The sequence below is a fragment of the Panthera pardus genome, unplaced genomic scaffold (genome assembly GCF_024362965.1).
Source record: "Panthera pardus isolate Hobbes unplaced genomic scaffold, ASM2436296v1 HiC_scaffold_16, whole genome shotgun sequence".
Taxonomy (NCBI): domain Eukaryota; kingdom Metazoa; phylum Chordata; class Mammalia; order Carnivora; family Felidae; genus Panthera; species Panthera pardus.
In genome coordinates, this window is record NW_026526721.1 from 114,017,785 (window position 1) to 114,045,516 (window position 27,732).

Consider the following 27,732-nt stretch of genomic DNA (forward strand, 5'->3'; position numbering starts at 1 on the left):
ATGCCGAGTGTTGTGTGGATAAGAGGAAATCAAAGAGTTAGCTTTCAGGGGCTAGCTCTACACAAATGATCGTACCATAAGGCATCAAATTAAGTGCAATTTATGGTAACATTCCTCTAATGATAATTAAAGCTAACCTTTATTAAGTGCTTCTTATGTGCCAAATACTATGCTTAGTTCTTTGCATGGATTGCTCATCCAACCTTCAGAGATAGGGACTATTTTGTCACCATTTTATAAGGGAATGAAATGAAGGATTAGCAAGGTAAAGAACTTTCCTATAAACAATAAGTGGTAGAAGGGGGACTTGTGTTATGCCCAGAATTCGTGATCCCCAAAGACCACTAGGGAGCCGAGTCCGATGTAAAAGCAAAAGAGCCTTTATTCGAGCTAGCTCGAGCTCAATCCCTTACCTGCACCGACGCAGGGGTGAGATACCAGGGAGAGAGCGAGTTTCAAAAGGACAAAGGTTTTATTGGGGCCTAGGGGCAGTTGGTGAGGTAATGGCTGTGGCCTCAGCCGATTGGCTGGGGAAGGGTCCGAGCCCTGTTAGGCAGGTGAGGGGGGGGTTACTCAAGGGGAGGAGGTGTGGTCAAGGTGAAGGACACAGAACAAGATGGAGTTGGCCGGCGTAGGCCCGCCCTTTCACTTGAATCCCCATCTCTCACTCCAGAGTCCCTCACTCTTTTAAGTTTATTTATTATTTATTTTGAGAAAGGGCATGTGCACAGGAGAGGAGCAAAGTAGGGGGGTGGGCGCGACAGAGAATCCCAAGCTGTGCTGTCAGCACAGAGCCCAGCCCCATGCTTGATCCAACAACTGTGAGCTCGTGACCTGAGCTTTGAAATCAAGAGCCGATGCTTAAAGACTGAGCTACCCAGGTGCCCCTAGAGTCCCTTATCCATACGCTTCACAAAACTGCTCTTTTCAGAACAATTCTATTAAATTGAAGAAACAAAATGAACAAAGGAAAAAAAAAGAAACGAACAAAAAATGAGACTCTTAAACACAGAGAACAACTGGTGTTTGCCAGAGGGGAAATAGTTGGGAGGATAAGCGAAATCAAGGAGATTGAGACTACATGATGAGCACTGAGAAATGTAGAGAATTGTTGAATCACTGTATTGTACACCTCAAACTAATATAACACCCTACGTTAATTATACTTGAGTTAAAAAAAAAAAGAGACTAATCCTATTACCTAATCCTATTAAAAGAGTAATAATATCACAAAGCTTAGTACCAGCTGCTGTCAGCTCTAGCCATTCACCCTAAACCTATCACAGATGATCACATGTAGCCTTCCCCTCCCTGGAGGTGGAATTTAGTTATTCCAGCCTTAATGCAGCCTCTGAGCTTTACTCCCTGGAACTCCTGGGTATACCAAAGCAGCCCTCTGGGGTTACTCACTTGGTCTTGGAACACCCAGTCAGTCACCTGTTTCCTAAGAATATGGTCTCCCTTGGTGCCAGGGCTCCAGGTACATAGTGCACACTTACTGGTGCCTAGGACATTGTCCATTCTTAGTTAAAATTGGTTCATATCGTTCTCTGCATTTTCTAACATCTTAGAAATGTATCCATGTGACCCATATTGTCACCATGCCAAATTAATCTTCTTAAATAACAGTGACTCAGGCCCCCACTTTGCAGCCAGGGGGAAACAGCTTTGCCTCCTTCCTCTCTATTCTCCAATATCTCCAGGGACTTTTGAGAGCCTAAGTTTCTAGTCACCTCCCACTCTCACTCCCTACTTCCATTCATCTCCCTTGCCTCTCGCCTCCCTCCTGTGGCTGGTATTTTCTTATCTCTGTGCAGCTCCAGAGTGGGACACATCTCCATTTCCTCTGACTCCCCTTAACAACCACAAAAACTAGGCCATTATGGGTCATAGGCTCTTAGCGAAAGTTTAGAGGTAGATGAATTCTTTTTTTCCCCAATACTCCACAATAAAACATTTACCATGTGACATCAGACACCCCTGTCTTCAGTCATCCCTCTGCTATGCATCATCGAGAAATATTGGCCCTGCAGCTCTTTCTCTCACCCTCAGGACTTCTTTCCCCACACTCTTCCTCTCCAGACTTGCGTGACATCTGTTCTCTCCTCAAATTATTCCAGACTCCATCTTGAACTGCATTCTTCAACATGCCCCCATCCTTCAAATACCTCTCATTGCATTGTAGAGAGCACTTCATCTCCTTCCTAGGCTCTTCCAAATCCATCCTAATCCAGCCAGGCCAGGCCCCAGGGCTTTATCTTTCAAAATCAAAGTAGCTCACAGAGGAGGTGGTCTCCTAAACATCCGGTTCTCTGCTTAGGAGAAAAAAGAGCCACTAAGGCCCTTAGTCTTCAGCCCCTGGCCCCAGAAAGCAGATGAGCTTCTCTCCTTCCTGTAGCCCTGAGGTTTCCTGATTAGCTACACCTCAAGGAATGATCATCATGTCACTAATGTCCTTAGAAATATTTCTGTGAAAACTTTTGGTATTTGTAAGACCAGATGTTGTCTGAAATCTAAAGCATTCTTCTGCAGGAAATGCTGACAAGGTATCTGACACTGATAATGACACGAGGTCCCTTCAGACTGAGATATTTCTCTGTGGCCTGTCCCTGAAATGTTCTCAGACTTGCTTTTCCTCTAAACCCTCAATTGAACTCAGAGGAGACATGCAATGTCACCTAATGCTTTCCAATTGTCATCTAACAAAGTATATTAGAATTGATCAAATGTGTAAGTGACTAATCTCTTTTATAAGTTATTTAATGGTGTTTTGTCTCCTTATTGAGGATGCGGGACTGTATCGCTCTGATGTTTATGACCTTCCTCCTGGAGTATATCAGACTGTAAAAATGTATCCAAGAGATGTTGGCACCTGGTTATTTCATTGCCATGTTAGTGTTCACATTGAGGCTGGAATGGAAAGCACCTACACTGTAATCAGATGAAAAGGTAAGCCAACTTAATTTGAAGCGATCATATTTAAATAAATTCTATGTTTATATAAGGATATCTTATCCATTGAACATTTACATGATGTGAAATGCTACTCATTCATTCAAAGGTTACTGTTTTGAGATGACCAAGAAATTCTGGTTTTATCCTCTTCTCAAATTTAGATAACTGTTTCTGATCTGATTAAAGATACTCTGGAGTTAAATATACTATTTCCAGATTCATGTAATATACACATAAGGATTTGAACACACACAACGTATAGAAAATTAAACACAAGTGACTATTGAGCTTGTAAAGATATGTAACTTTGCTAATAATCAATATCACTTAAAATTGCATTTAACAACAGTAAGATACATTTTTCAAATAAGAAAGTTATTGATATTAGGCTATATATACATATATAGCCTATACTTTGGTGTAAGTGTGAAGGCTTTCGACAGCTCCTGAAAAATCTAAATAATGATTATGTATTATTTCATATTCCAGTGATACTTTATTTCTTCTCATTACCATCTTCCCCTTTCTCCAACACATTTTACTAGCAACTTAAGGATTAAAATATTATCTTTGTTTCTGATTTTTCATCAGCTCCTTGGTTACTTAGGCCATTACCCATTGGTCTCTTGATAGAATGATTGTAATATTTCAATGCAGTTACTTCTTAGAACATTATGAAACATTCTTTTCCACAGCATAAATATCCTTCTGATATGAAGATAAGTCCATGAGCAGACCTACAGTGGCTGAAGAAGAAACACCAGGGATGAAGGAATCTAGAAGGGCCTGATTGAAGACTTTCATGGCAATCTACTAGGGAAACTGCTGGAAATAAATTTTTTTGGCCAACTTTGTATGTGAGCTGCTTCCTCTTTCTTTCTTTTTTTTAAATTTGTGTTTAATTTATTTGTTTTAATTTATATCTAAGTTAGTTAGCATATAGTGCAACAATGATTTCAGGAGTAGATTACTTAATGCCCCTTACCCATTTAGCCCATCCCCCCTCCCACAACCCCTCCAGTAACCCTCTGTTTGTTCTCCATATTTAAGAGTCTCTTCTGTTTTGTCCCCCTCCCTGTTTTTATATTATTTTTGCTTCCCTTCCCTTATGTTCATCTGTTTGTATCTTAAAGTCCTCATATGAGTGAAGTCATACGATAGTTGTCTTTCTTTGACTAATTTTGCTTAGCATAATGCCCTCTAGTTCCACCCACATAGTTGCAAATGGCAAGATTTCATTCTTTTTGATTGCTGAGTAATACTTCATTGTATATACATACCACATCTTCTTTATCCATTCATCCATTGATGGACATTTGGGCTCTTTCCATACTTTGGCTATTGTTGATAGTGCTGCTATAAACATGGGGGTGCATGTGTCCCTTCAAAACAGCACACCTGTATCTCTTGGATAAATACCTATAGAGCAATTGCTGGGTCATAGGGTAATTCTAGTTTTAATTTTTCAAGGAACCTCTATACTGTTTTCCAGAGTGGCTGCTCCAGTTTTTATTCCCACCAGAAGGGCAAAAGAGATCCTCTTTCTCCGCATCCTTGCCAACATCTGTTGTTGCCTGAGTTGTTAATGTTAGCCATTCTGACAGGTGTGAGGTGGTATCTCGTTGTGGTGTTGATTTGTATTTCCCTGATGATGAGTGATGTGGAGCATTTTCTCATGTGTCGGTTGGCCATCTGGTTGTCTTCTTTGGAGAAGTGTCTATTCCTGTTTTTTGCCCATTTCTTCACTGGATTATTTGTTTTTTGAGTGTTGAGTTTGATATGTTCTTTATAGATTTTGGATACTAACCCTTTATCTGATATGTCATTTGCAAATATCTTCTCTCATTTTGTCAGTTGCCTTTTAGTTTTGCCGATTGTTTCCTTCGCTGTGCAGAAGCTTTTTATTTTGATGAGGTCCCAGTAGTTCATTTTTGCTTTTGTTTCCCTTGCCTCCAGAGACGTGCTGAGTAAGAAGTTGCTGCGCCAAGATCAAAGAGGTTTTTGCCTGCTTTCTCCTTGAGGATTTTGATGGCTTCCTGTCTTCCATTTAGGTCTTTCATCCATTTTGAGTTTCTTTTTGTGTAAGGTGTAAGAAAGTGGTCCAGGTTTATTTTTCTGCATATCTCAGAAAATTGCACCACTTGCTGAAAAGATTGTCTTTATTCCATTGGATATTCTTTCCTGCTTTGTCAAAGATTAGTTGGCCATATGTTTGTGGGTCCATTTCTGGGTTCTCTATTCTGTTCCACTGATCTGAGTGTCTGTTTTTGTGCCAGTACCATATTGTCTTGATGATTACAGCTTTGTAGTATAGCTTGAAGCCCGGGATTGTGATGCCTCCTGCTTTGGTTTCCTTTTTCAAGATTGTTTTGGCTATTCGGGTCTTTTCTCGTTCCATACAAGTTTAAGGATTGTTTGTTCTAGCTCTGTGAAGAATGCTGGTGTTATTTTGATAGGGATTGCATTGAATATGTAGATTGCTTTGGGTAGTATTGGCATTTTAACAATATTTGTTCTTCCTATCCAGGGGCATAGAATATTTTTCCATTTTTTTTGTGTCTTCTTCAATTTCTTTCATAAGCTTTCTATAGTTTTCAGTGTATAGATTTTCCACCTCTTTGGTTAGATTTATTCCTAGGTATTTTATGGGTTTTGGTGCAACTGTAAATGGGATCGATTCCTTGATTTCTCTTTCTGTAGCTTCATTATTGGTGTATAGAAATGCAACCAATTTCTGTACATTGATTTTATATCCTGAAACTTTGCTGAATTCATGGATCAGGTCTAGTAGCTTTTTGGTAGTATTTTTTGGATTTTCTATATTAGAGTATCATGTCATCTGGGAAGGGTGAAAGTTTGACCTCCTCCGGGCCGATTTAGATGCCTTTTATTTCTTTGTGTTTTCTGATTGCTGAGGTAAGACTTCCAATACTATGTTGAATAACAATGGTGAGAGTGAATATCCCTGTCTTGTTCCTGACGTTAGGGGGAAAGCTCTCAGTTTTTCCCCATTGAGGATGATATTAGCATTGGGTCTTTCATGTATGGCTTTTATGATCTTGAGGTATGATCCTTTTACCCCTTCTTTCTTAAAAGTTTTTATCAAGAAAGGATGCTGTAATTTGTTAAATGCTTTCTCTGCATCTATTGAGAGGATCATGTGTTTCTTGTCCTTTCTTTTATTGATGTGATGAATCACATTGATTGTTTTTGCGGATATTGAACCAGCCCTGCATCCCAGGTATAAATTCCACTTGGTTGTGGGATTTTTTTAATGTATTGTTGGAGCCAGTTGGCTAATATCTTGTTGAGGATTTTGCATCCATGTTCATCAGGGAAATTGGTCTATAGTTCTCCTTTTTAGTGGGATCTGTGTCTGGTTTTGGAATCAAGGTAATGTTGGCTTCATAGAAAGAGTTTGGAAGTTTTCCTTCCATTTCTATTTTTTGGAACAGCTTCAAGAGAATAGGTGTTAACTCTTCCTTAAATATTTAGTAGAATTCCCCCTGGAAAGCCATCTGGTCCTGGACTCTTGTTTTATGGGAGATTTTTGATTACTAATCGATTTCTTTACTGGTTATGGGTCTTGTCAAATTTTCTATTTCTTCCTGTTTCATTTTTGGTAGTGTATATGTTTCTAGGAATTTGTCCATTTCTTCCAGATTGCCCGTTTATTGGCATATAACTGCTCATAGTATTCTCTTATTATTATTTTTATTTCTGCTGTGTTGGTTGTGATCTTTCCTCTTTCATTCTTGATTTTATTTGTTTGGGTCCTTTCTTTTCTGTTTTTGATCAAACTGGCTAGTGGTTTATCAGTTTTGTTAATTCTTTCAAAGAACGAGCTCCTGGTTTCATTAATCTGTTCTGGGTTTGTTTGTTCGGTTTTTTTGTTTGTTTGTTTTGATAGCATTGATTTCTGCTCTAATCTATTATTTCCTGTCTTCTGCTGGTTTGGGGTTTTATTTGCTGTTCTTTTTCCAGCTCTTTAAGGTGTAAGGTTAGGTTGTATATCTGTGACCTTTCTTCCTTCTTTAGGAAGGCCTGGATTGCTATATACTTCCCTCTATGACTGCCTTTGCTGTGTCCCAGAGGTTTTGGGCTTTGGTGTTATCATTTTCATTGGCTTCCATGTACTTTTAATTTCCTCTTTAACTTCTTGGTTAGCCCATTCATTCTTTAGTAGATTGTTCTTTAGTCTCCAATTATTTGCTATATTTCTAAAATTTTTCTTGTGGTTGCTTTCTAGTTTCATAGTGTTGTGGTCTGAAAATATGCATGGTATGATCTCAATCTTTTTGTACCTGTTGAGGGCTGATTTGTGTCCCAGTATGTGATCTATTCTGGAGAATGTTCCATGTGCACTGGAGAAGAATGTGTATTCTGCTGCTTTAGGATGAAATGATCTGAATATATCTGTTAAGTTCATCTGGTCCAGTGTGTCATTCAAAGCCATTGTTTCCTTGTTGATTTCCTGTTTAGATGATCTGTTCATTGTTGTAAGCAGGGTGTTGAAGTCCCCTATTATGTTATTATTATTAATGAATTTCTTTATGTTTGTGATTAATTGATGTATGTATTTGGGTGTGCCACATTTGGAGCATAAATGTTTACAATTTTTAGGTTTTCTTGGTGGATAGACCCCTTAATTATGATATAATGTCCTTCTTCATCTCTTGTTACAGTCTTTATTTTAAAGTCTAGATTGTCTGATAAAATATGGCTACTCCAGCTTTCTTTTGTCGACCATTAGCATGAGAGATGGTTCTCCATCCCTTACTTTCAATCTGAAGGTGTCTTTAGGTCTAAAGTGGGTCTCTTGTAAACAGCATATAGATGGATCTTGTTTTCTTATCCATTCTGTTACCCTTGTCTTTTGATTGGAGCATTTAGTCCATTGATGTTTAGAGTCAGTACTGAAAGATAGGAGTTTATTGCCGTTATGTTTCTTGTAGAGTTGGAGTTTCTGGTGGTGTTCCCTGGCCCTTTTTAGTCTTTGTGGCTTTTGGTCTTTGTGTGTGTGTGTGTGTGTGTGTGTGTGTGTGTTTTCTCCTTTCAGAGTCCCCCTTAAAATTTCTTGCAGGGCTGGTTTAGTGGTCATGAACTCCTTTCAGTTTTATTTGTCTGGGAAACTTTTAATCTCTCCTTCTATTTGGAATGACAGACCTGTTGGAGAAAGAATTCTTGGCTGCATATTTTTCCAGTTCAGCGCATTGAATATATCCTGCCATTCCTTTCTGGCCTGCCAAGTTTCTGTGGATAGGTCTGCTGCTAACCTGATCTGCCTTCCCTTGTAGGTTACAGACTTTTTCCCCCTTGCTGCTTTCATGATTCTTTCCTTGCCTGAGTCTTTTGTGAATTTGACTTATGATATGCCTTGCTGATGGTTGGTTTTTGTTGAATCTTATGGAAGTCCTCTGTGGTTCCTGGATTTTGATGTCTTTGTCTTTCCCCAGGTTAGGAAAGTTTTCTGCTATGATTTGCTCACATAAATTTTCTACCCCTTTTTGTCTCTCTTCATCTTCTGGTACCCCTATGATTCTGATGTGGTTCCTTTCTAATGAGTCACTGATTTCTCTAATTGTTAAATCGTGCTCTTTTGCCTCAGTTTCCCTCTTTTTTTCTGCTTCATTATTCTCCATAATTTTGTCCTCTATATCACTGTTTTGCTGTTCTGCCTCATGCATCCTTGCCACCTTGGCATACATTTGAGATGGCGGCTCAGTTATAGAACTTATTATTTCATTCTGACTAGTTTTTACTTCTTTTATCTCTGCAGAGAGGAATTCTAATCTATTTTCAACCCCAGCTAGTATTCTTATTATCTTGATTCTAAATTCTGGTTGAGACATATTTCTTGTATCTGTGTTGATTAAGTCCCTGGCTGTCATTTTTTCCTGCTCTTTCTTTTAGGGTGAATTCCTTCGTTTCATCATTTTGAAGGGAGAAAAGGAATTGATGAGGTAAAAAAAAATAAAATTAAATTAAAAACAACACACACACAATAATCAAATAAATGATGCTAAATTCTAGGTATGTTTTGTTCTGGTTATTGAAAGGAGTTTGATAGATTACAGAAAAAAGGGGGGGGAAGGAAAATGTTTGAAAATTTGAGAAAATGAATACAGTGAAATAGAATAAAATGAAATGATGGAAGTAAAATAGAATTTGAAAAATTTACAACAAGGTAAAAAATATAGTAGAAAAAATAAAGAACAATGTTTTTAATAAAAATTTAAAATAAAAATAATTTTTTTCTTTCTGTATTTAAGAAGAAAAGAAACAAAAGAAAAGAGAATTGAATAGATGGGCCAGTGAACAGACTGAAATACGATTGAAATTACATTGGTTTCCCCTTGAAGTCAAACTATGAAGAACTTTATAGTCTGTAAACTAAGCAGGCAGAGAGATTTTCGGTGTTCCTGAAGAGCGAGGTTGGCCCACTTGGGCGGAGCTTAGTGTAACGGCTCTGTACTCCACTAAATGGTGGTGCTTAGCTTACTGGGGTGGATTGTTGTGGGACTTGAATGTGTGTTTGTGCATGTGGGGGAGGGGTGAAAGTGGTGTCACCCAGCTACCCAGTCTCTAGTATGGGAACTGTGTGCTCTCCCATACCAGCAATCATGCACCTGTCCTTTGTCTCTGGCTTCCGTCCACTTCCCACTTTTACACTATCTGTGACCAAGCTGTCAGGTTGCCAGGTGGCACCTCTCTCCTGAGTTTTATCTCAGATGCGGCTGTTTCCCGACCCCTCACTTCTGAGGGACTGTGGCTTTGACCTGCTCAGACCTTCTGGGGGAGGGTCTCACTGAGCAATGCCCGGGTGCTGGCTCCATCCAGGAACGTTGGTGGAACCATGCTGTTGCCGATGCCCAGAGACTGTGGTTGGGTGCCAGCCCACTACAGAAAAAATTCACATGATCATGTAGCAGCAGTGTTTCAGAGATTATGAAAATCACAACACACATCTGGTGCCAGGCTTCCCCCTAATGACCTTGTTCCAGCACCAGCGAATGTGGTTGTTCTCTGGGGTCTGCTGGGACCAGGTGGCCACACAACCTCTACCAAATGTCCTTCCAGCAGGGGAACTGCTTCTCCCCATGTGGCCCGAGAACCTCCTGGACCCACTCTGTTCCTGCGGATTCGCCCTTCCCACCAGAGGACTGCCAGGTATTGAGCTGTAGTTTCAGACTCTGCGCTCCCCCTGTTCATAGAGTCTTAATGGAATTTAAACCCTCTCCTTTCTCCTTTCTCCCTTTTTAGTTCAATCCCTGCGGCTTTTTCCACTTTTCCACTTTGTCTCCAGCTGTTTTTGGTGGTGGTGGGGGAGGGTCCCATACTCTCCCCCCACCCCCATCTCCGTCCTCTCTCTGCAAGCAAAAACAACTCCCTGCTCTCTGCAGCTACTCTCTCCCCAAGTTCACCTCTCTGAGACATGTACCTGTTGAGTTCTGTGGTTCAGGTTGTGCAGATTGTTGTGTTAATCCTCAAATCAGTTTTCTAGGTGTACAGGATGGTTTAGTGTTGATCTGGCTGTATTTCATAGATGCAAGATGCAAAAAAAACTTCCATGCTGTTCTGTCATCTTGGTTCCACCTGCTTCCTCTTTCTGTAAGCTGTACCACTGGAGTAGAGTCTGCAGTGGTGTAACAAGGCTTTCAACACATAGAAGTGGGCTTGGTCAAGAGGAACAAAGACAGTGGCTACAAACTGAAGTCTAGCTCAATTAAAAAAAAAAAAAAAAGAAGACAGGACTAAACTGCAAACATCAAAAAAATGAAGTTCTCATAGTATGGGTGAGAATTTGAGTCAGTCTTTAAAATACAACTCCATATATTATTGGAAGTGGCAGGTTACAGAATGTATAAGTACCAGATTTCCAGAACCAAGAATGAGGAGTCATGCTCTCACCTTGTATCTAGCAATATTAACATTTGAGATGTGTTCTGCTGCAAGTAACAGGAGACCCAGCTAAGAGGGGATTATCAGTGGTGTTTCTTTCAAAATTTTAAGAAAGGAGATAGGTGGCTGCTAGGGTTGGTTTAGCAACTTGATGATAAAAGGCCAGTGTCTTTAATGCCCTTGGCCTTTCCCTCATGACTGTTGCCTTGCAGTTGCAAGATGGGTGCTGCAACTCTAAATCTTGCATCCACATTGAAGGCAGAGAAGAAGAAAAAAAGAGTAATAACTGACTGCAGCATCTCCTTTTATCAGGAAAGTAAAGTCTTCTGAAGAGACCCAGCTAACTTCTTCCAATGTGTCATTGGTCAAACCCCTGTTATCTGGCTACTCCTAACTGATTAAGGCTGGGAAAGAGCCTTTGTAGCCTTAGAGGGAACAGGAAGTAGGGACTAGACATGTCTTGTGCATTGGCTAACAGCTCATGCCTTAGACAATAGCTAAGAATATTTGAAATCAGGAATTGGTGAAATAAAAGGGTTCAGCATGGGATTTGAAACCAAAGCCAGACTTTTCATTCCTTTTACTTTTTAACTTTGTAAATTCATAAGTAATATATAAATACCTGGAGTCTTATCAATCATATCATTTTGCCCCAAAATACTCTAACTTGTGTCCCCAGAAGTGTACTTTTAAAAATTAATATGCTAATAATGCTATTATAACATTGGATAAAAGTAATAATACTACTTCACTCTCTGTTGTTGAAACCAATGAGAACCTATGAAATATGGATGCAAATAGCCATCCCTCCCTTTCCCACAAGAAACATCCAAGTTTGAAAATTTTAAAAGAATTGCTGACAAAACTACACTACTCTTTAATTTTTGAAGATGTTGCCCGAAATTCACCAAAAAAAATGCTTAATTCATCTACTCGTTCACTTAAGAGCACAATCCTAGACTTTGAGATTCAGAGATGGACAGGACTCATAGTCTAGTAAAATAAACTCTATTTTAATGGATACATGAAGTGTGACTTGGTGAATGGAGTTGAATGGAAAAGTCCTCAACTGCATGCATTCTTAACAGGAAGAGTCAAAGACTAAGAATGCATCAGTGGGATGTGTCTCCAGCACAACTTTCTGCTCTCATTTTAATGATGAGTACTCATTATTTCAACAGAAATATTGTTAGTGCAAAAAAAAAAAAAACAAAGAAAAAAATAAAGGAATATGCCTTAAGAATATACACTCTTTTGGTCAAATTCTATACTTACCAAGAAATTTTTTTCCCATAGTTTGATTTTTTAAGTAGACTTATAAACAAAAATTTAAAAACCCCAATAATATATGAACCACCTGGCTGGGTCAGTCAGTAAAACATGTGACTCTTGATCTCAGGGTGGTGAGTTCAAGCTCCATGTTGAGTGCAGAGATTACAAAATAATAATAATAATAATATATACACATCCTCCTTTACTTTTAAATGAATACATTACCACATTGATTTATTCTCCAAGTTTGTTTGTAATCAGTGAGCCCTCTAAATCTAGTCATCTTTTTGTCAACTGACAAAATGAAGGTTCTAAATTTGCCAGCTGCCAACCAAACCCTGGCCAGAATCCTTCCACAACACAGAGAGACTGAGAGGCCCAGCCCATAGTCTGGAACCATTCTCTAATGCCCAGAGGATCACAGTGCATCTCTGGGTCAGGCAGGCTTATATTTGAATTCCATCTATTCCACTTGCTAGATATGGGGTCTTCAACAAGGGATAAAATCTCTCTTATCTGTAGTTTCCTTGTCTGTAAAATGAAGATAATAATAATAATATCTATTTGTGGTATACTGTAAGCAAAATAATGGCCTCCCAAAGATGTCCTCATCCTAATCCCCGGAACCTATAAGTATGTTATTTTACATGATAAAGGTGAATTAAGGTTGCTAATCAACTAAACTTAAGATAGAGAAATTATTCAAGGTTATCAGGTGGGTCCTTAATAGTAGAAGAGGGAGACAGAAGAGAAGGTTGGAGTGATGCAATGTAAGGACTCATCCTGCCATTGTTGGCTTTGAAAATGGAAGGGGGCTCTGAGACAAGGAATGTGGGCAACCCCTGAAAACTGGAGCAGGCTAGGAAAAGGTTCTCCCCTAGAGACTCCACAAAGGAATGCAGCCCCACTGACCCCTTCATTTTAGCCTGATGATACAGACATCTGGTTTCTGACATATAGGCCTGTAAGATATTAAATTTATGTTGTTTTAAGCCATTGAGTTTGTGGTGATTCATTAAAGAAGCAATAAAAAAACTAATATATCTATCTAATTGGTTGTTTTGAGGATGAAATGAAATAAAATGTATAAAGCACTGTGCTGGCACACAGTCATCATCTAATAAATGTTATTGACTGTTATTATAGTTAACATTTATTCATTCTTTCAATTTTTATTAAGTTGTGTGTCAACCATTATGCTAAATGCCTAGGATTCAACACAAAACAAGGCATAGTCATTGGTCCGCCAAGAAAGCCCAGTCTAATTGAGGAGACAGTCACATAAACAGATAATTCCAATAAGAAATATGCTTTCATCATGTTTTTAATTTTCAATATTTTATGATGCTTTGACATCTTTGGGGGATCATGCTAGTTGGGAAAAGACTGTCATCATCTTTTGTAAATTAAGACCCAGGCAGATTTCAAAGTGTTAAGAGCTATACAGAATGTATTACCCCAGCATGGAATAGAAGCAAGAGGGAATGGGGTCAAACATGGCAAGAGAGGAAGAAAGTCACATATTTGAAGTTGCATGTAATTAAGCCTTGTGAATAAGTTATTCTTTAATCTTTTATAAAAGTAATTCTAGAGGAGCCTGAGTGGCTCAGTCAGTTAAGCCTTGGACTTCGGCTCAGGTCATGATCTTGTGGTATGTGAGTTGGAGCCCCACATCAGGCTCTGTGCTGACAGCTCAGAGCTTGGAGCTTGCTTCAGATTCTGTGTCTCCCTCTCTCTCTTTCTGTCCCACTCTCGTGCACTCTCTCTCTCTTGCTCTCACTCTCGCAGGTAAATAAACATTAAAAAAATAATTACAAAGTGATTCTACTATTTTGGTTCTCTTCCATTGCTAACAAATCATATGCTTTGATTTCTACATTGTTCATGGTAGTAAGAAAACAAGAATGGCCATTAAAATATAATGCCATTAAAAAACAAATCTCCTCCATTGTAATGTACACATCGACACCAGCAAGGCTTTTGTGGGATTAGAATCTAGGCTTTCTCTTCCCCCGCCTGTGACCCCTCTACCTGCCAGAAGGTGATGAGCCTAACCTTGACCCACTAATGGGCAGCCAAAGGGGATGGAGCAACCAGAGCCCCATCTATGTGACACTCCCTAAATAGTCATGAACTGAGCAGTAGAGGAGAAGATCAGCCAAGCCGGTGCTATACTAGTTCAAGTCAGGGGGCTTGTTATCAGAGTTCTTCATGTGACCCCACTCGCCGATAACATTCCAGAGTTGCACAATTTCCTGTAAAAAGATAACATCATGGTGGTCTGACTGGTCATGAACAGACTGCTATTTTATAGTGAGTGTTTCCTGCTGTCACAGAGTGAAAGACTGTCCTTGGCAGTTTGTTTCTCAATAATTCTGATTTATCATGTTAAAAGCTTCATGGATCAACCAAAAAGAATCTGGGGGGTATAAGCAGGAAATCTTGCCAGAACAGAAATAAAACAAAAGCTTCCTTGATTTTAGCCATTATCAGCCCCAGGACCTTAACTGCTAAATGCACATAAGACTCACCCAATCCAGAAATCTTTCAGACAACAACAAAGAAAGAAAGAAGGAAAGAAAGAAAGAAAGAAAGAAAGAAAGAAAGAAGAAAGAAATTGTGGAAAATGATTAAAATTTGTGCGATGTAACTCTAAGTATGCAGTGATTATTTATAACAAACTACAAAGATATACCCCAGGGTTCTGAGATAACAACCTTCTGACAGACACAGCCAAGTGGATAAGCTACTTGGTCCCGTCTAGATTCTTCTCTTCTTTCTTGCAATGCTCCAAGTCAGCTAAGCCTCTCCTGGTGGGCCCTCTGCTCTTCTTGTGTCACCCCAGTTTGTGCTGCTGTGACACATTTCTGGAGTGCAGAAATTCTCAATTGCAGCATTATTCAAAGTTCACTTTTGAGTACCAGCTCTGGAATCACTATAAGATTTGCAGTGTTAAATGACCCTGTCAATGGCTGGTTGCTTATTAGCCCACAGTGCTTATTTAGACAGTCCTGAGGCTCAGCGCATTCTCCCTACTTCCTGCCACTCAGCAGCTTTATGGGAAGGGTAACTGTCACAAAACAGGACAGAAATGTGGACTTCCTGACCTTCTCTGCATTGCAACATAAAATATTTACTCCCACTGGCCAGGAGTATTACTGTTTAACCATTTCATTTCACCACCAATATAAGTGGTGCTAGAAGTATACATTCTGGAGCCCTCCATAGTACTACCTGAGCTGCGTGTGTGTGTGTGTGTGTGTGTGTGTGTGTGTGTGTGTGTGTTAATTAATTAATTTATTTATTTGGTGGGAATGGGGTAGACTTACTGAAAAAAGTGACTTCAGGGATTATTGCTGTGATCTGATCACTGTCCTCCCATCTCTCAGGGCTGAGTTTGAGCATGGAGTAGAGAATGAGAAAGAAGGAAATGCTCGGAAAGCTATTGGCTCATACAGTGGCTTTGTGCCATTCTCCCTTTGGGAGTATGAACTGCTAAATGATGTCCCCTCCAAGTAGAACATTTGGGAATAGGAGCCCCTCTGGACACCAATGTTTAAAAGGAACAGCATCTTGCAAGGCACAGATTTTGGCCAGTGTTCCTCTCAGTGGACATGAGGGCACAATAGTTAAAGGTGGCTCTAGAAGGAGGTCTTGGGGCATACCGAGAATTGGAACTCAGTTTTCTGTATCAGGGCAATTAGTTAAGATTATTATAAGCTGGTGGGAGAAGTATCTCTATGCCTTAACTTAGTAGATCATTTCAATTACCATTTGGACAATAGTCCTCCCAGACTGAGGTTTTACAGGTGAGGAAACTGAGGTTAAGTTTCTTGCCTGATATGACATGGTGCCATCAGATTTTGATCTTCATCCTGCTGTCTTCCCTGGTACTTACTATTGTCCTTCTCTGATTTTTTTTTCCATAGCACTTGTTGCTAATACTAGCTGTTTCTCTCTTCATTTGTACATTACCAGTCTCTTGCAAGCAGAACATAAGCTGATGAAGGTAGGGTTTCATGTCTGCTTTATTCACTGCTGTATCTGCAGCACTTGGAACAGGGTCTGGCACACAGTGGGCTCACTCACTAATACTTATTAAATTAATGAATTATGCAAACATCAGGGTTCTTTCTCCTATGCCAGTCTATTTCTATAAATAACTTGGGACAAATACATAAAATGCATTGAAGGATTATATTAACAAAAAATGTGCAGTGTTACAACCAGGATTTTCTGTTAATAAACTTGTATTCACTTAGGCTAATAAACCCCTATTTACTAAGACCAACCTTTGCCTTTGAAAACAGATCTACTTATGTCTGCTTTCTTTAATGATAAAACAGAATTATCACCCCCTGTTATGCTCTGCTAGTTATTTTGCATATAGTAATGCAGAATAATTTGGCAAACTTTCTATGCAGATGTGTTAAGAGCATACAAAATAGATAAATCCTTCACAATAAGATTCTTATTGTGGGATACTTAAATTTGGCATGCTAAATATCGTACTTCATCTCATCAAGTTGCAATCAAGTATTGTTAGCCATTTCAAAAGTAAAGAGTGACACATTTTAATCCATTTTGCCTAATTTCCTCATGATTTATTAACAGTTCACTGCGAGCAGGGCGCTGTACTGTGGCATATTGTTCGAGGAACAAAGGGAGCATTTAGAGATGATTTTTGCCCTCCTGGAATTTACACAACAAATGGAGGAAAGCAGAGTTATGCACACTCTAGCGGCTCCAACAATAACTGTTGGCTTTTTTATTTGTAATCAGAGAAGCCTGGCAACAGAAACCTTTTTTTTCCCCCTGGGCTTACGAGAACTGAGCCGAAGTGGGAAACGTTATTTGCTTTTACGAAACAATTTACTTTTGTGCAACCTGAAGATGTGTCAATCAAGCAAATAAAGGAAGAAAGCCTTATTTATAAAATTGCCTGCTTCTGATTTCACTTTGTTGCTTCTCAGGCTCCACGAGGGAAAAAAAAAAAAATGAAGATTTTGCTGCTGGGTCTTTTTCTACTTTTATATAGTAACTCAGCCTGGGCGAAAGAGAAACATTACTACATTGGGATTATCGAAACAACTTGGAACTATGCGCCTGACAATGGGGAAAAGAGACTAATTTCAGTTGACAGGTAAGTCACTATTTTTATTGTGTACAGACCAAATTTATAAGTTATCAATTAAAAAATAAAGGGAAGAAGATAAAATGTTTTATTAATTTGTTGTATATGGAAACTGCAAAATGTGGACTTGAAATCCGGGAAACTAATAAAACTCCTCTAAATTCCTGGGCACGTTTTGGTGGGGGTGGGGTGGGAAGGCTGCTCGACTGATTTCCCCTTGGTCCTGGGGGATCTGTGTGGGCTTATTACCTCCTCCGGTCGATGTTGCATCTTTCATCAGGGTTCAGTCTTCTTGTCTGTTTGTGCAGAAGTACTTTAATTTAAATAACAACAGTACAAAATGTTATGTTGATTATACCATTTATTGATTATTAGCAGGTAAGACTAAAATGATTTTTAATCCTTTAAAACATCATTTATAGAAATCAAATACAATTTTAATAACCATGACTGTGCTTAAGACTTGTTAGTTGACTCGCAGTTAATTAAGTTTCTCTCTCTCAGCGTTAGCATGCTAATCTGGAAAATGGCGATCACAAAACTACCTCATCGGGTTCTTTGAAGAGTGGGTACACGTAAAGCTCTTAGTACAGTGCGAGGTACATCAGACATGCACAAAATATGTGAGATAGCTATTGTGATGCTCTCCCCCCCGTCAAAAAAAACTCTGTAACTTAAATGTTTTCGTGTTTCAGGTGAAAGCCCTCTTATTTCAAGCAATAGTCAGCATACAATATAGAAAAGCATGAGTATAGCTCTTGATGTTTTTATAATGAAGTTTATACTGAGGTCATCAGTCTTAATAATGCCAGTTAAACATTTGTCACCAAACCCCATGTTTACTACTTTTAAAAATGCATTTTAGGGTTGCCTGGGTGGATCAGTCAGTTGAGCATTCAACTTCGGCTCAGGTCATGATCTCACGGTCTGTGAGTTCGAGCCCTGCATCAGGCTCTGTACTGACAGCTCAGAGCCTGGAACCTGCTTCCGATTCTGTGTCTCCCTCTCTCTCTGCCCCTCCCCAGCTCATGCTCTGTCTCTCTCTCTCTCAAAAATAAATAAAAACATTACAAATTTAAAAAAATTTTTTTTTTTAACATTTATTTATTTTTGAGAGAGAGAGAGACAGAGCATGAGCTGGGGAGGGGCAGAGAGAGAGGGAGACACAGAATCGGAAGCAGGTTCCAGGCTCTGAGCTGTCAGTACAGAGCCTGATGCAGGGCTCGAACTCACAGACCGTGAGATCATGACCTGAGCCGAAGTTGAATGCTCAACTGACTGATCCACCCAGGCGCCCCACATTACAAAATTTTTTAAAATGCATTTTAATGCTGATAAAGCATAAATGAACCCAATGACAATCAGCTGCTAAGATTATATCTTTAAAAACAGCTAAACAAGTATGCCAATCTTCATAATTGTTGGTTCTATTGATGGGTATATGCTATTCTCATTCATTTTATGTATGTTTGACATTTTTCACAGTAAAAAATAAATACATATCTGCTAATAATATCTGTTAAATTATTAATTTAGTAATATACAGTAAGCAAAGTTTCTGACCTAAAAATAACTGATTGTAAACAAAACTAATACATCCTACAATAATTTTTTTTTAAACCTGGTTTTGAGGTAGTATTCTCTTCTTAGGAATAGGATCTATTTTCATGACTTCACCAAATTATTTTGTATGAATGCAAGATTTTCCCTGATTAAATACAATGTAAATTATACATGGTTTCTATAGGGAAACAAGACACATTAAAAAAAAAAAAAAGTCTGCTTTACTCCAAGCCCCCATCCACCATTCTTCTGCTATTACTCATGATTAAAAATCAAATCAGCTTTACTGAGCATAAGCGAAGTGCAAGACATTGCTCCAAGCATGCTTTAATGAAGAAGTCTGTAATACCAGAAGGTAGAGAAGACAGAAGAGAGAGGGAGTTTAAGAACGGGGCCGGGAGGGACGCCTCGGTGGTTCAGTCGGTTAAGCATCCGGCTTCGGCTCAGGTCATGATCTCACAGTTTGTGAGTTGGGGTCCTGAGTGAGTTCCAGCCTCGTGTCGGGCTCTGCGCTGATAGTACAGAACGGGGAGCCAGCTTCACATTCTGTGTCTCTCTCGCTGCCCCTCCCCTACTTGTGGTCGCTCTCTGTCTTTCTCTCTCAAAAATAAATAAACATAAAAAAAATTTTTTTTAAAGAATGGGGAGGGGAAGTGGGGGTCAGAGGATTCCTTTGGTTTTAAATATTCTTGTGTCTTGTGTGTGTTTAGGGAGGTTTTGCAACATTGGTTTGATCATCCGTGGCTTCAAGGACAGCCTAGAATCTTTGGACTCTAGATGGCACTGCTCACTCTGCCTGTGATTTTTTTTTTTTTTCAATTACATCTAACTGTGACTGTTGAACACAGATTCAGCAATTTCGCCAACACTATGCTAAACTTTTTGTATACATGAGTTTAGGTAGCAACTTGTTTCTCCCTTCTTTGTGTCTGATTACCAGCATGTCCAGAGGTTTTAGTTTCTTCGGGCTGCTATAGCAAAATACCACAGAAGAATACAGAAATGTATTTTGCAGTTTTAGAGGCTGAGAAATTCAAAGTCAAGGTACCAAGCATGGCCATGTTCTAGTAAGAGATCTCTTCCTGGTTAGTCCTGGTTATAGTAGCCTATTCACTGTGTCCTCACATGGTAGAAGAAGCTACAAATCTCTCTGGAGCATGTTTTATAAGGCCCTAATCCCATGTATGAGGGCTCCATGTTTATGACCTAAGTGCATCCCAAAGGCCCCATCTCCTAATCCACCATGTTAGAGGTGGCCCTAAACCTCCAGAACCTGTCCGTATGGTGAGCGAATACTCTGTGATCTGTGTTATATTCAGTGGTGTAGTTGACTTTAAAATAGGGAGATGATCTGGGTGGGCCTAATCTAAACCAAAGAATTCTCTAGAAGAAGGAGAGAAAGAAGAAAAGAGATTTGAGGTGATTCAACAAACTGCTGCTAACTCGAAGACAGAAGACGCCACTTGAGAAGGAATACAGGTGGCCCTGAGGAGGCGGGTGAGGTCCTTGGCTTACAGCTGGCCAGGAAGTGGGGATTTCAATCCTACTATCACAGTGAGCTGAATTCTGCCAATAACCTGAATGAGCTTGGAAGCAGATTTCTCCAGGTCCTCCAGATGAGTGCTCAGACCAGCCAACACCTTGATGTCAGCCTTGTGATAACCTGAGGGGAGAAGATAGTCATGCCATGCCAGACTTCTGACCCACTGAGCTGTGAAACAATCAGTGGGTGTTCTTTTAAGCTACTATGTGACAATTTGTTATTTGGCAATGGAAAACTAATGTCCTGTGTCTCAACCGATGAAGATAAGAATCCAGAAACTTTTCCCATTACCGACATTTCAGTAATCAAGTCTAAACATAAGCCAAGACCATTCAAGTACATTCTGAATTTATGGGAAGATGTAACTTTATTATCATCTTACTGAGTCAGTAAAATTTTTTTAATTCCACTACCATTAAAAACTCACTTCTGAGTCTGAATCTGCCAGAAATTATAAGAGTTGGCTATAGGATTCTAGAAGATGGGGGGATAAAAAGGTGGGATATGATTACTGAGAGGGAGACAATATCTTTGTAATGAATAGAAAAGAGCATGTTACAATTGTCAACAGAAGGATCTACAATTAACGTGAATGATTTGCTTGATTCAAAGAACAACTATAATAGATTCTTTTGACTGAATAACTGGCAAACTTACTGCAAACTTCCAGTAACTGACCCTAGTCCCCACACTATGTTCTTGAAATTAATGTTTATTTTGAGAGACGGAGAGCGCAAGTGGGGGAGGGGCAGAGAGCAAGGAGGACAGAGGGGTTCTGCTCTGAGAGCAGTGAGCCTGATGTGGGGCTTGAACTCACAAACTGTGAGCTAATAAGTTGAAGTCTGACACTCAACTGACTGAGTCACCCAGGTGCCCTTGAAATTAAATAGACACCTCCTAATGACCCTTTGATGTTCCTTTGTAGACAGCACATAATCAAATAGACCTCCCCCAAAGTATCACATGATGTGAAATATTTCCCAATTTTGTCAAGAGTTCATTTTGTTTAAAAAAAAAAAAAACAAGATGGGAAACATTTTGCATACTGCCGTGTATATAAAAGCAATTCCAAATGTTAAAAACTCTGAATATAACTTCAGATCAACTACTTTAAAAGCAATTCTTGCCTCCCCCAAATCTCTGTGTACAAAGAGTGAGCCCTGAAGATTGGGCAATGCTTGTCCTGTTTCAGGAGGTGATTAATATGGGATAAATGTGCAGTGAAGGCATTCTGGCAAAGCCCACTGAATTTTATTGGAACAGGACGTGACATATTCCCAAATGTTTCAGAGTCATGTTCAGAAAGTATCTATACACACTGTATTGAATGAAGCCTTAAGAATTTGAGGGCTGGGCGCCTGGGAGGCTTATTCGGTTGAACCTCTGACTTCGGTTCAGGTCATGATCTCACGGTTCATGAGTTCAAGCCCCACCTTAGGCTCTGCACTTACAGTGCAGTGTCTGCTTGGAATTCTCTCTCTCTCCCTCTCTCTGTCCCTCCCCCGCTTGTACACACACTCTCTCTCTCTCTCAAAAATAAATAAATACACTTTTAAAAATTCAATAAAAAAGAATTTGAGGGCTATTTTAAAACTTGACCTATATAAAATGTGTATCAACAGGGCATTTTAGAACAAAGATTAGAATCTCTATTTAAATATCACCAGGAGGGGCACCTGGGTGGCTCAGTCAGTTAAGCATCTAACTTTGGCTCAGGTCATGATCTCACGGTTTGTGGCCTCTCACCCTGCGTCAGACTCTGTGCTGACAGCTCAGAGCCTGGAGCCTGCTTCAGGGTCTGTGTCTCACTCTCTCTCTCTCTCTCTCTCTGCCCCTGCCCCACTCACATTCTGTCTCTTTCCCTCTCTCTCAAAAATAAACGTTAAAACAAATTTAAATTAAAAAAAAATCACCAGGACTCATCTCCTAGCAATAAGAGATGCTGGAGAAAAGTTACCCTCAGATGTGAATGGGCCTAAGACTGAGCGGGCCAGGGTCGTCTGGTGACAAGAGAGGAATTCTGTCTTTGCACTGTGAGCTTTGCTACAGCCGTATGCCAGACTAACACTGTACTCTTGCTAACCTCCTTGCAGCACTGAGTACTGCAGGAATCTGCTTTCAATCTCAATGGTCTTCAGTGCCTCAGAATTTTGCTGTTGTTAAAACATCCACTTGTTAAGACCATTTCTGTTAATACGAATGCTGCAGCTTTAAAGAATTCACACCCCTGTCCTATTTTCCCGTGCATTTGGATGCCCTTGAAGTCTCTCTGAGCCTTCCTGAATCCATTTTTCTATTTCATTCTAACAAAATGGAAACCACAACAATTAGAAAATGGAACCAACTGAGAGAAATAAAACAAAGGATGCCTCTTTGTTTTTCTAACTTCCAGCTTGGCTCCCTTCCCATCAAAAGGGTTCATTTTTCGGTGAACAATCTGGAATCCTGGAGTTAACACAATCCAGGAAAAGTGGGGTCTTTGGTATGTGGTGCCAACGATGAGATCCTCATGGTCGATGTCCTCTGGTCAGTCCAGTGCGTGGTGCTCTGCTGTTTCCGACACCTGCTGCCACTCAAACTCAGCCTCCAGGACCACCCCTGCCTCCGGCACTCAGGCTTAATCGGATGTCCTCATGCAACTATACCAACAGAGGTCTGGCCGCCACCAGGGTATGGCCTGGAAACAGATCCTGCCACCCTTCTGTCTCACAGTCCCAAGAAATCCCACTGCCTCTGGGATTAGGCAGCTCTCTTTTCCTTCACTTCGGAGCCTCCCACTCAGGTTACCCATGAGCCCAGAGCGGCCTGCCTGCAATAGAACACAGCTGGGTGTTTGTTAGAAACTATGAATGTCTGGGCCCTGCCCCAGAGGCAAGCAATCAGAATAAATGGGGCTGGGGCTCAAGAGCTTGCATTTCCTCAAGGGCCTCAGTAGATTCCTACGCGCATCAAAACTTAGGAGCTACAGCTCTAGAGTTTTGAAAAACTGGGCCTTTAACCTTTGCAGCAAGGGAAGTCCAGAGCTTCCAGACAAGCCCTCCTCTCGTCTTGAAGAAAAGAAGGAGAAGTATTTCTCACTCTTTCCGAGGAGCTTACAGCTGAGGACACAAAGTTTATTCTTCAGTCAGATCAGCCGGCTCCACAGGAATTAAGAAGAAATGGCGAGGCATCAAAGATCCCTGAGGTGAAAGTCCGCAGCACACACACTCACACGAAGAAGCACAACCCCCAGATCATCAGCCTGAGTGTTAGCAGTTTTTATTCTATCGGAGGAGATCCCATTTGTGGAGGGGCTTGCCAAAGTCCAGGTTTTCGGTGAGTCCTCCTAAATGGGTAGATGGTGTTACTCACCAACAGATCCCAATGAGCTACTTAGAGCCTTCTGTTAAGGACAGCCTAAGAATCACTTTAAAAGTGTGATCACCGAACCCACTTTCTTTCTTCCCTTTTCTTTTCTTCCTTTTTCCACCCACCCCCGCCCCGCACTACAATTTACTTTGCTAACATTTTTAGAAAGTTTCGAGCAACTACTAATCAGCCACAAAGCAGAATATAAACATTCACTAGTCAAACATTTTCGGTAGCAAGGGATTAAAAGAACATAAGGGTAATTTGCAGCCAAAGGTAATTTTAAAACCCACATAAACTGCATACATCAATTCCGATCTTGATTTAGTGCTGCTAAAGGAAATAAAAAATGTAGGATTAGTATAGTATCATTAATTTTATGTATTTAGGAAAACAAAATATATACACACTCTGAAGTCTCAAATATCCGGACTCACTGCTTATAAACTCATTTTCTTCCGGTAGCTGAAAGAGTAATAGGTAAGGTCTTAACTGCTTTACCTGCATTTTACTTTCACTTTGTATTCGACTTCATAATGTTTCTGTATTGTAACATAAAAATCCTGTAGAAAAATAGTCTGGTGAGATACACCATATATTAATGGTGGCTTCACACATGATTTGCTGCTATCACACCTGATGCGGGACGCCTCACATACTTAAAATAGGAGGGTAAGTGCCAGCTCACCTCTTCATTTTTGGAAGCACCCCTACAATAACAGGCAAACATTTGATGTGATATGGTCATTAATTTCTCTTTAATTACATGAGATGTTATAATGTTATCCCCAGAAATGATGGCTTCTGATAGAGTTGTCTTCTTTTCTTTTGCAGGGAACATTCAGATATCTATCTTCAAAATGGCCCAGATAGAATTGGAAGGTTGTATAAGAAGGCCCTTTATGTTCAGTACACAGACAGAACTTTTAGCACAATTATAGAAAAACCTGTCTGGCTGGGGTTTTTAGGCCCTGTTATCAAAGCTGAAACTGAAGATAAAGTTTATGTTCACCTAAAAAACTTTGCCTCTAGGCCCTACACTTTCCATCCACATGGAGTAACTTACCATAAGGAACATGAGGGTAAGTTCAGCTCATAGTCTAGCTGGAATTTCCTCGTAATTTTCAGTAGGAGCACTTTTTTTTTTTTTTTTAACATCTAAGATTATGGCCTCCCCTCCTGGAGAAGATGTGTAAGTGTGTTACTATGCTGTGTTTCCCTTGGTTGCACTTGCTTGTGTGAAAGAACTCTTGGGTAGACTATACAGTGAGAGGCAGCAAGAGCTGGGACTTCCCTACCAGTGCCTGGCAACTCGCCAGCCAAAGAGAATGAGAGGACTAGGCAATGTGCATGAAGGCCTAGAAAAGGCAAACATCCAGAGGGAAGAAACAGGACTCAAGATAGGGGTTGTCTTAACTCTAAAGTTCCTACATGTGACCATACTGTGGTCATTGTCACGTAGCATCCTAACTCTGGATTAACTCTGTCCTACCTAAGGCAGTCTGAGTAGTCTCTTGCATCAGTCAAATGGTACACATGGCTGGATGACCCCAGAGTCGCATCTGAGATACAATTAACGGAAAGGTCATTTGAATGTAGGACTTAGAAACCTTAAAGATGGTACAGGAAGAACAAAGAATAGGTTTGGTGTCTGTGATATCATTTTTAGTACTTGTTGATGATAATGATAAAAAGAGGTGGGGTTTTGTTATGGATAAGAGCGAGGACTTTGAAAGTAATAGACAAAGCTTCAAGTGCAGCCTTGTCTTTCACTGGCTGAATAATGATCTCAGCTAAGTTACTTAAATTCTCTATGCTTCAGTTTCCTCATATATAAAATAGGGACAATGATGTACATGGTAATAGCTCAATGAATGTCAGGCATTATCATAAGCAAAAATGCGGAGACCATGTTAATTGAAATTATAAGGATTAAGTTTGGAAATTAAGATAAAATTAGAGCTTTAAAATTATTAGTTTTCTTTTTTACAGAGGCTTTGCTTTAGAGGGTGAATGTTTTGACCATATATTTTTATTTGTTTTTCTGAAACAAACAGTTACATTCATAGCTTAGAGGCTGACTGCCATCTTATTTCTTTTTTACAAATTCATGGCATAGTAGGGTATTAATCATTTTTAAGGCATGGTAGTTATATTGTCTTCATGTTAAAGGAAAAAACAGTTCTTATCCTTTAGAAGTATATATTCAAGTATTTATTAGTGAAATGATATGATGCCTGGGATTTGCTTTACAATTAATTCGATGGTGATGGGGTTAAGAGTGGGTGGGGGTGTAGATGAAACAGGATTGGTCTTGAGTTTATCATTATTAAAGCTTGGTTGATGGGTAAATGGAAGTTCACCATATTATTTCCTCAACTTTTACGTATTTTTGGAAATTTCCAAAAGTAAAAGTACAGAATTTTTAAAAATCCATAGTTAGTTCATGGGTGGAAATTTGACATCCTATAAGATGTCTCAAATGATAAGAGAGAGTAGCCATTTTGTTCATACTTCCATACCATGACCCCAGAGCAAAAGTGGTTCTTTACACTGCAAACCAGAAGTCACTATGCTCTATTACTACTCCCTTAAGATTCAGTAAGTATTCAGTAAGTTAAAAAATAACAACCAGGGGCGCCTGGGTGGCTTGGTCGGTTAAGCGTCCGACTTCGGCTCAGGTCATGATCTCACGGTCCATGAGTTCAAGCCCCGCGTCGGGCTCTGTGCTGACAGCTCAGAGCCTGGAGCCTGTTTCAGATTCTGTGTCTCCCTCTCTCTCTGCCCCTCCCCTGTTCATGCTCTGTCTCTCTCTGTCTCAAAAATAAATAAACGTTAAAAAAAAATAACAACCAAATTTTTGGTGAAGCTTCCAGACCCCCTAGTCATTAGCCTCTCACGCTTGTGTGTTCAAATAGGACATCACTACATTCCCAAAGGGGCACATACTACAAGTTGAATACACATTTGCCAAATAAATTAATGGATCATCTATTCTCTCTTTTAAGTTCAAATACATTCACTTTGTAACTTCACTGCGTATTGCTTCTTAGGGGCCATCTATCCTGATAACACCACAGATTTTCACAAAGCAGATGACAAAGTGCATCCTGGTGAGCAGTACACATATGTAATGAACGCCACCCAAGAGCAAAGTCCTGGTGAGGGAGATAGCAATTGTGTGACCAGGATTTACCATTCCCACATTGATGCTCCAAAAGATATCGCCTCAGGACTCATCGGACCTTTAATATTCTGTAAAAAAGGTAAATTTTTTCATTGTTGCTCACAGTGTATGACCAACAGGCAAGAGACAGAGGAGTTTGTTTTTTAACATAGAAGTCAAATCTTCTGTGTTATGACTGAGTAGGTAAGGTTGAGAAGGAGTAAATCTAGATAAAAAGGGGAAAAGAACAGGGCAGGAGAAGAAGAAGAAATAAATGGAACAAGTATTCACACCCATTACCACGCTGCAAGAAACATGCTCTCCTGGAAGATAGGTTTGCTGTATCCAGTTTCCAACAGTGGTGTTGAAGAGATGTGTGACTTTACCAGAAGTGGCTCCCTTAGTGGCACTCCATGGTGCTAGATCTGTAGTTATCTGCATTGCGTTGGTAAATATAATATCACAGTAACTATTTCCAGCATCATGAAAAAGACAATGCAGCTCAAGAGCTTGAAATCCAGGGGCATCTGAGTGTCTCAGTCAGTTAAGCATCAGCTCAGGTCTTGATCTCACAGTCATGAGTTCAAGCCACACATTGGGCTCCACACTAGGCATGAAGCCTACTTAAAAAAAAAAAAAAAAAAAAGAGCTTGAAAGCTAATTCTCACTTGAACAATAATGAGTTACCTTCAAAGACTTATTGTCTTAGTTTGTGGATGTATGCACCAGAAGATATACACACAACTTTGAATTCCAACCTTCTCATTTGCCAAAAAAGCATTGAATAGTTACGTGGTCAATGGGCATCCAGATATATGAGTATCTGTAAGCTCAGGATACTGAACATAA

The 27,732-nt window shown here is 39.8% G+C and overlaps 2 protein-coding genes across 6 annotated transcripts in view; both read left to right on the forward strand.

The window, feature by feature from the left end:
* LOC109260812 (ceruloplasmin-like) overlaps window positions 1-3,809 on the forward strand; it is a 29,666-nt gene extending 25,857 nt beyond the window's left edge. Inside the window, exons 18-19 of the mRNA XM_019439261.2 lie at window positions 2,787-2,949; window positions 3,651-3,809. Of these exons, the coding sequence (XP_019294806.2) occupies window positions 2,787-2,945 (159 nt within the window). The 3' untranslated portion in view covers window positions 2,946-2,949; window positions 3,651-3,809. The remainder of the gene's footprint in view (window positions 1-2,786; window positions 2,950-3,650) is intronic.
* Window positions 3,810-16,926: 13,117 nt separating this feature from the next.
* Window positions 16,927-27,732, forward strand: part of LOC109260760 (ceruloplasmin) — a 90,784-nt gene continuing 79,978 nt past the window's right edge. For all 5 annotated transcript variants that reach the window (XM_053903728.1, XM_019439202.2, XM_019439217.2 and 2 more), the window contains exons 1-3: window positions 16,927-17,272; window positions 24,552-24,799; window positions 26,771-26,983. In XM_053903728.1, coding sequence (XP_053759703.1) covers window positions 17,127-17,272; window positions 24,552-24,799; window positions 26,771-26,983 — 607 coding nt within the window. In that variant the 5' untranslated portion in view covers window positions 16,927-17,126. The remainder of the gene's footprint in view (window positions 17,273-24,551; window positions 24,800-26,770; window positions 26,984-27,732) is intronic.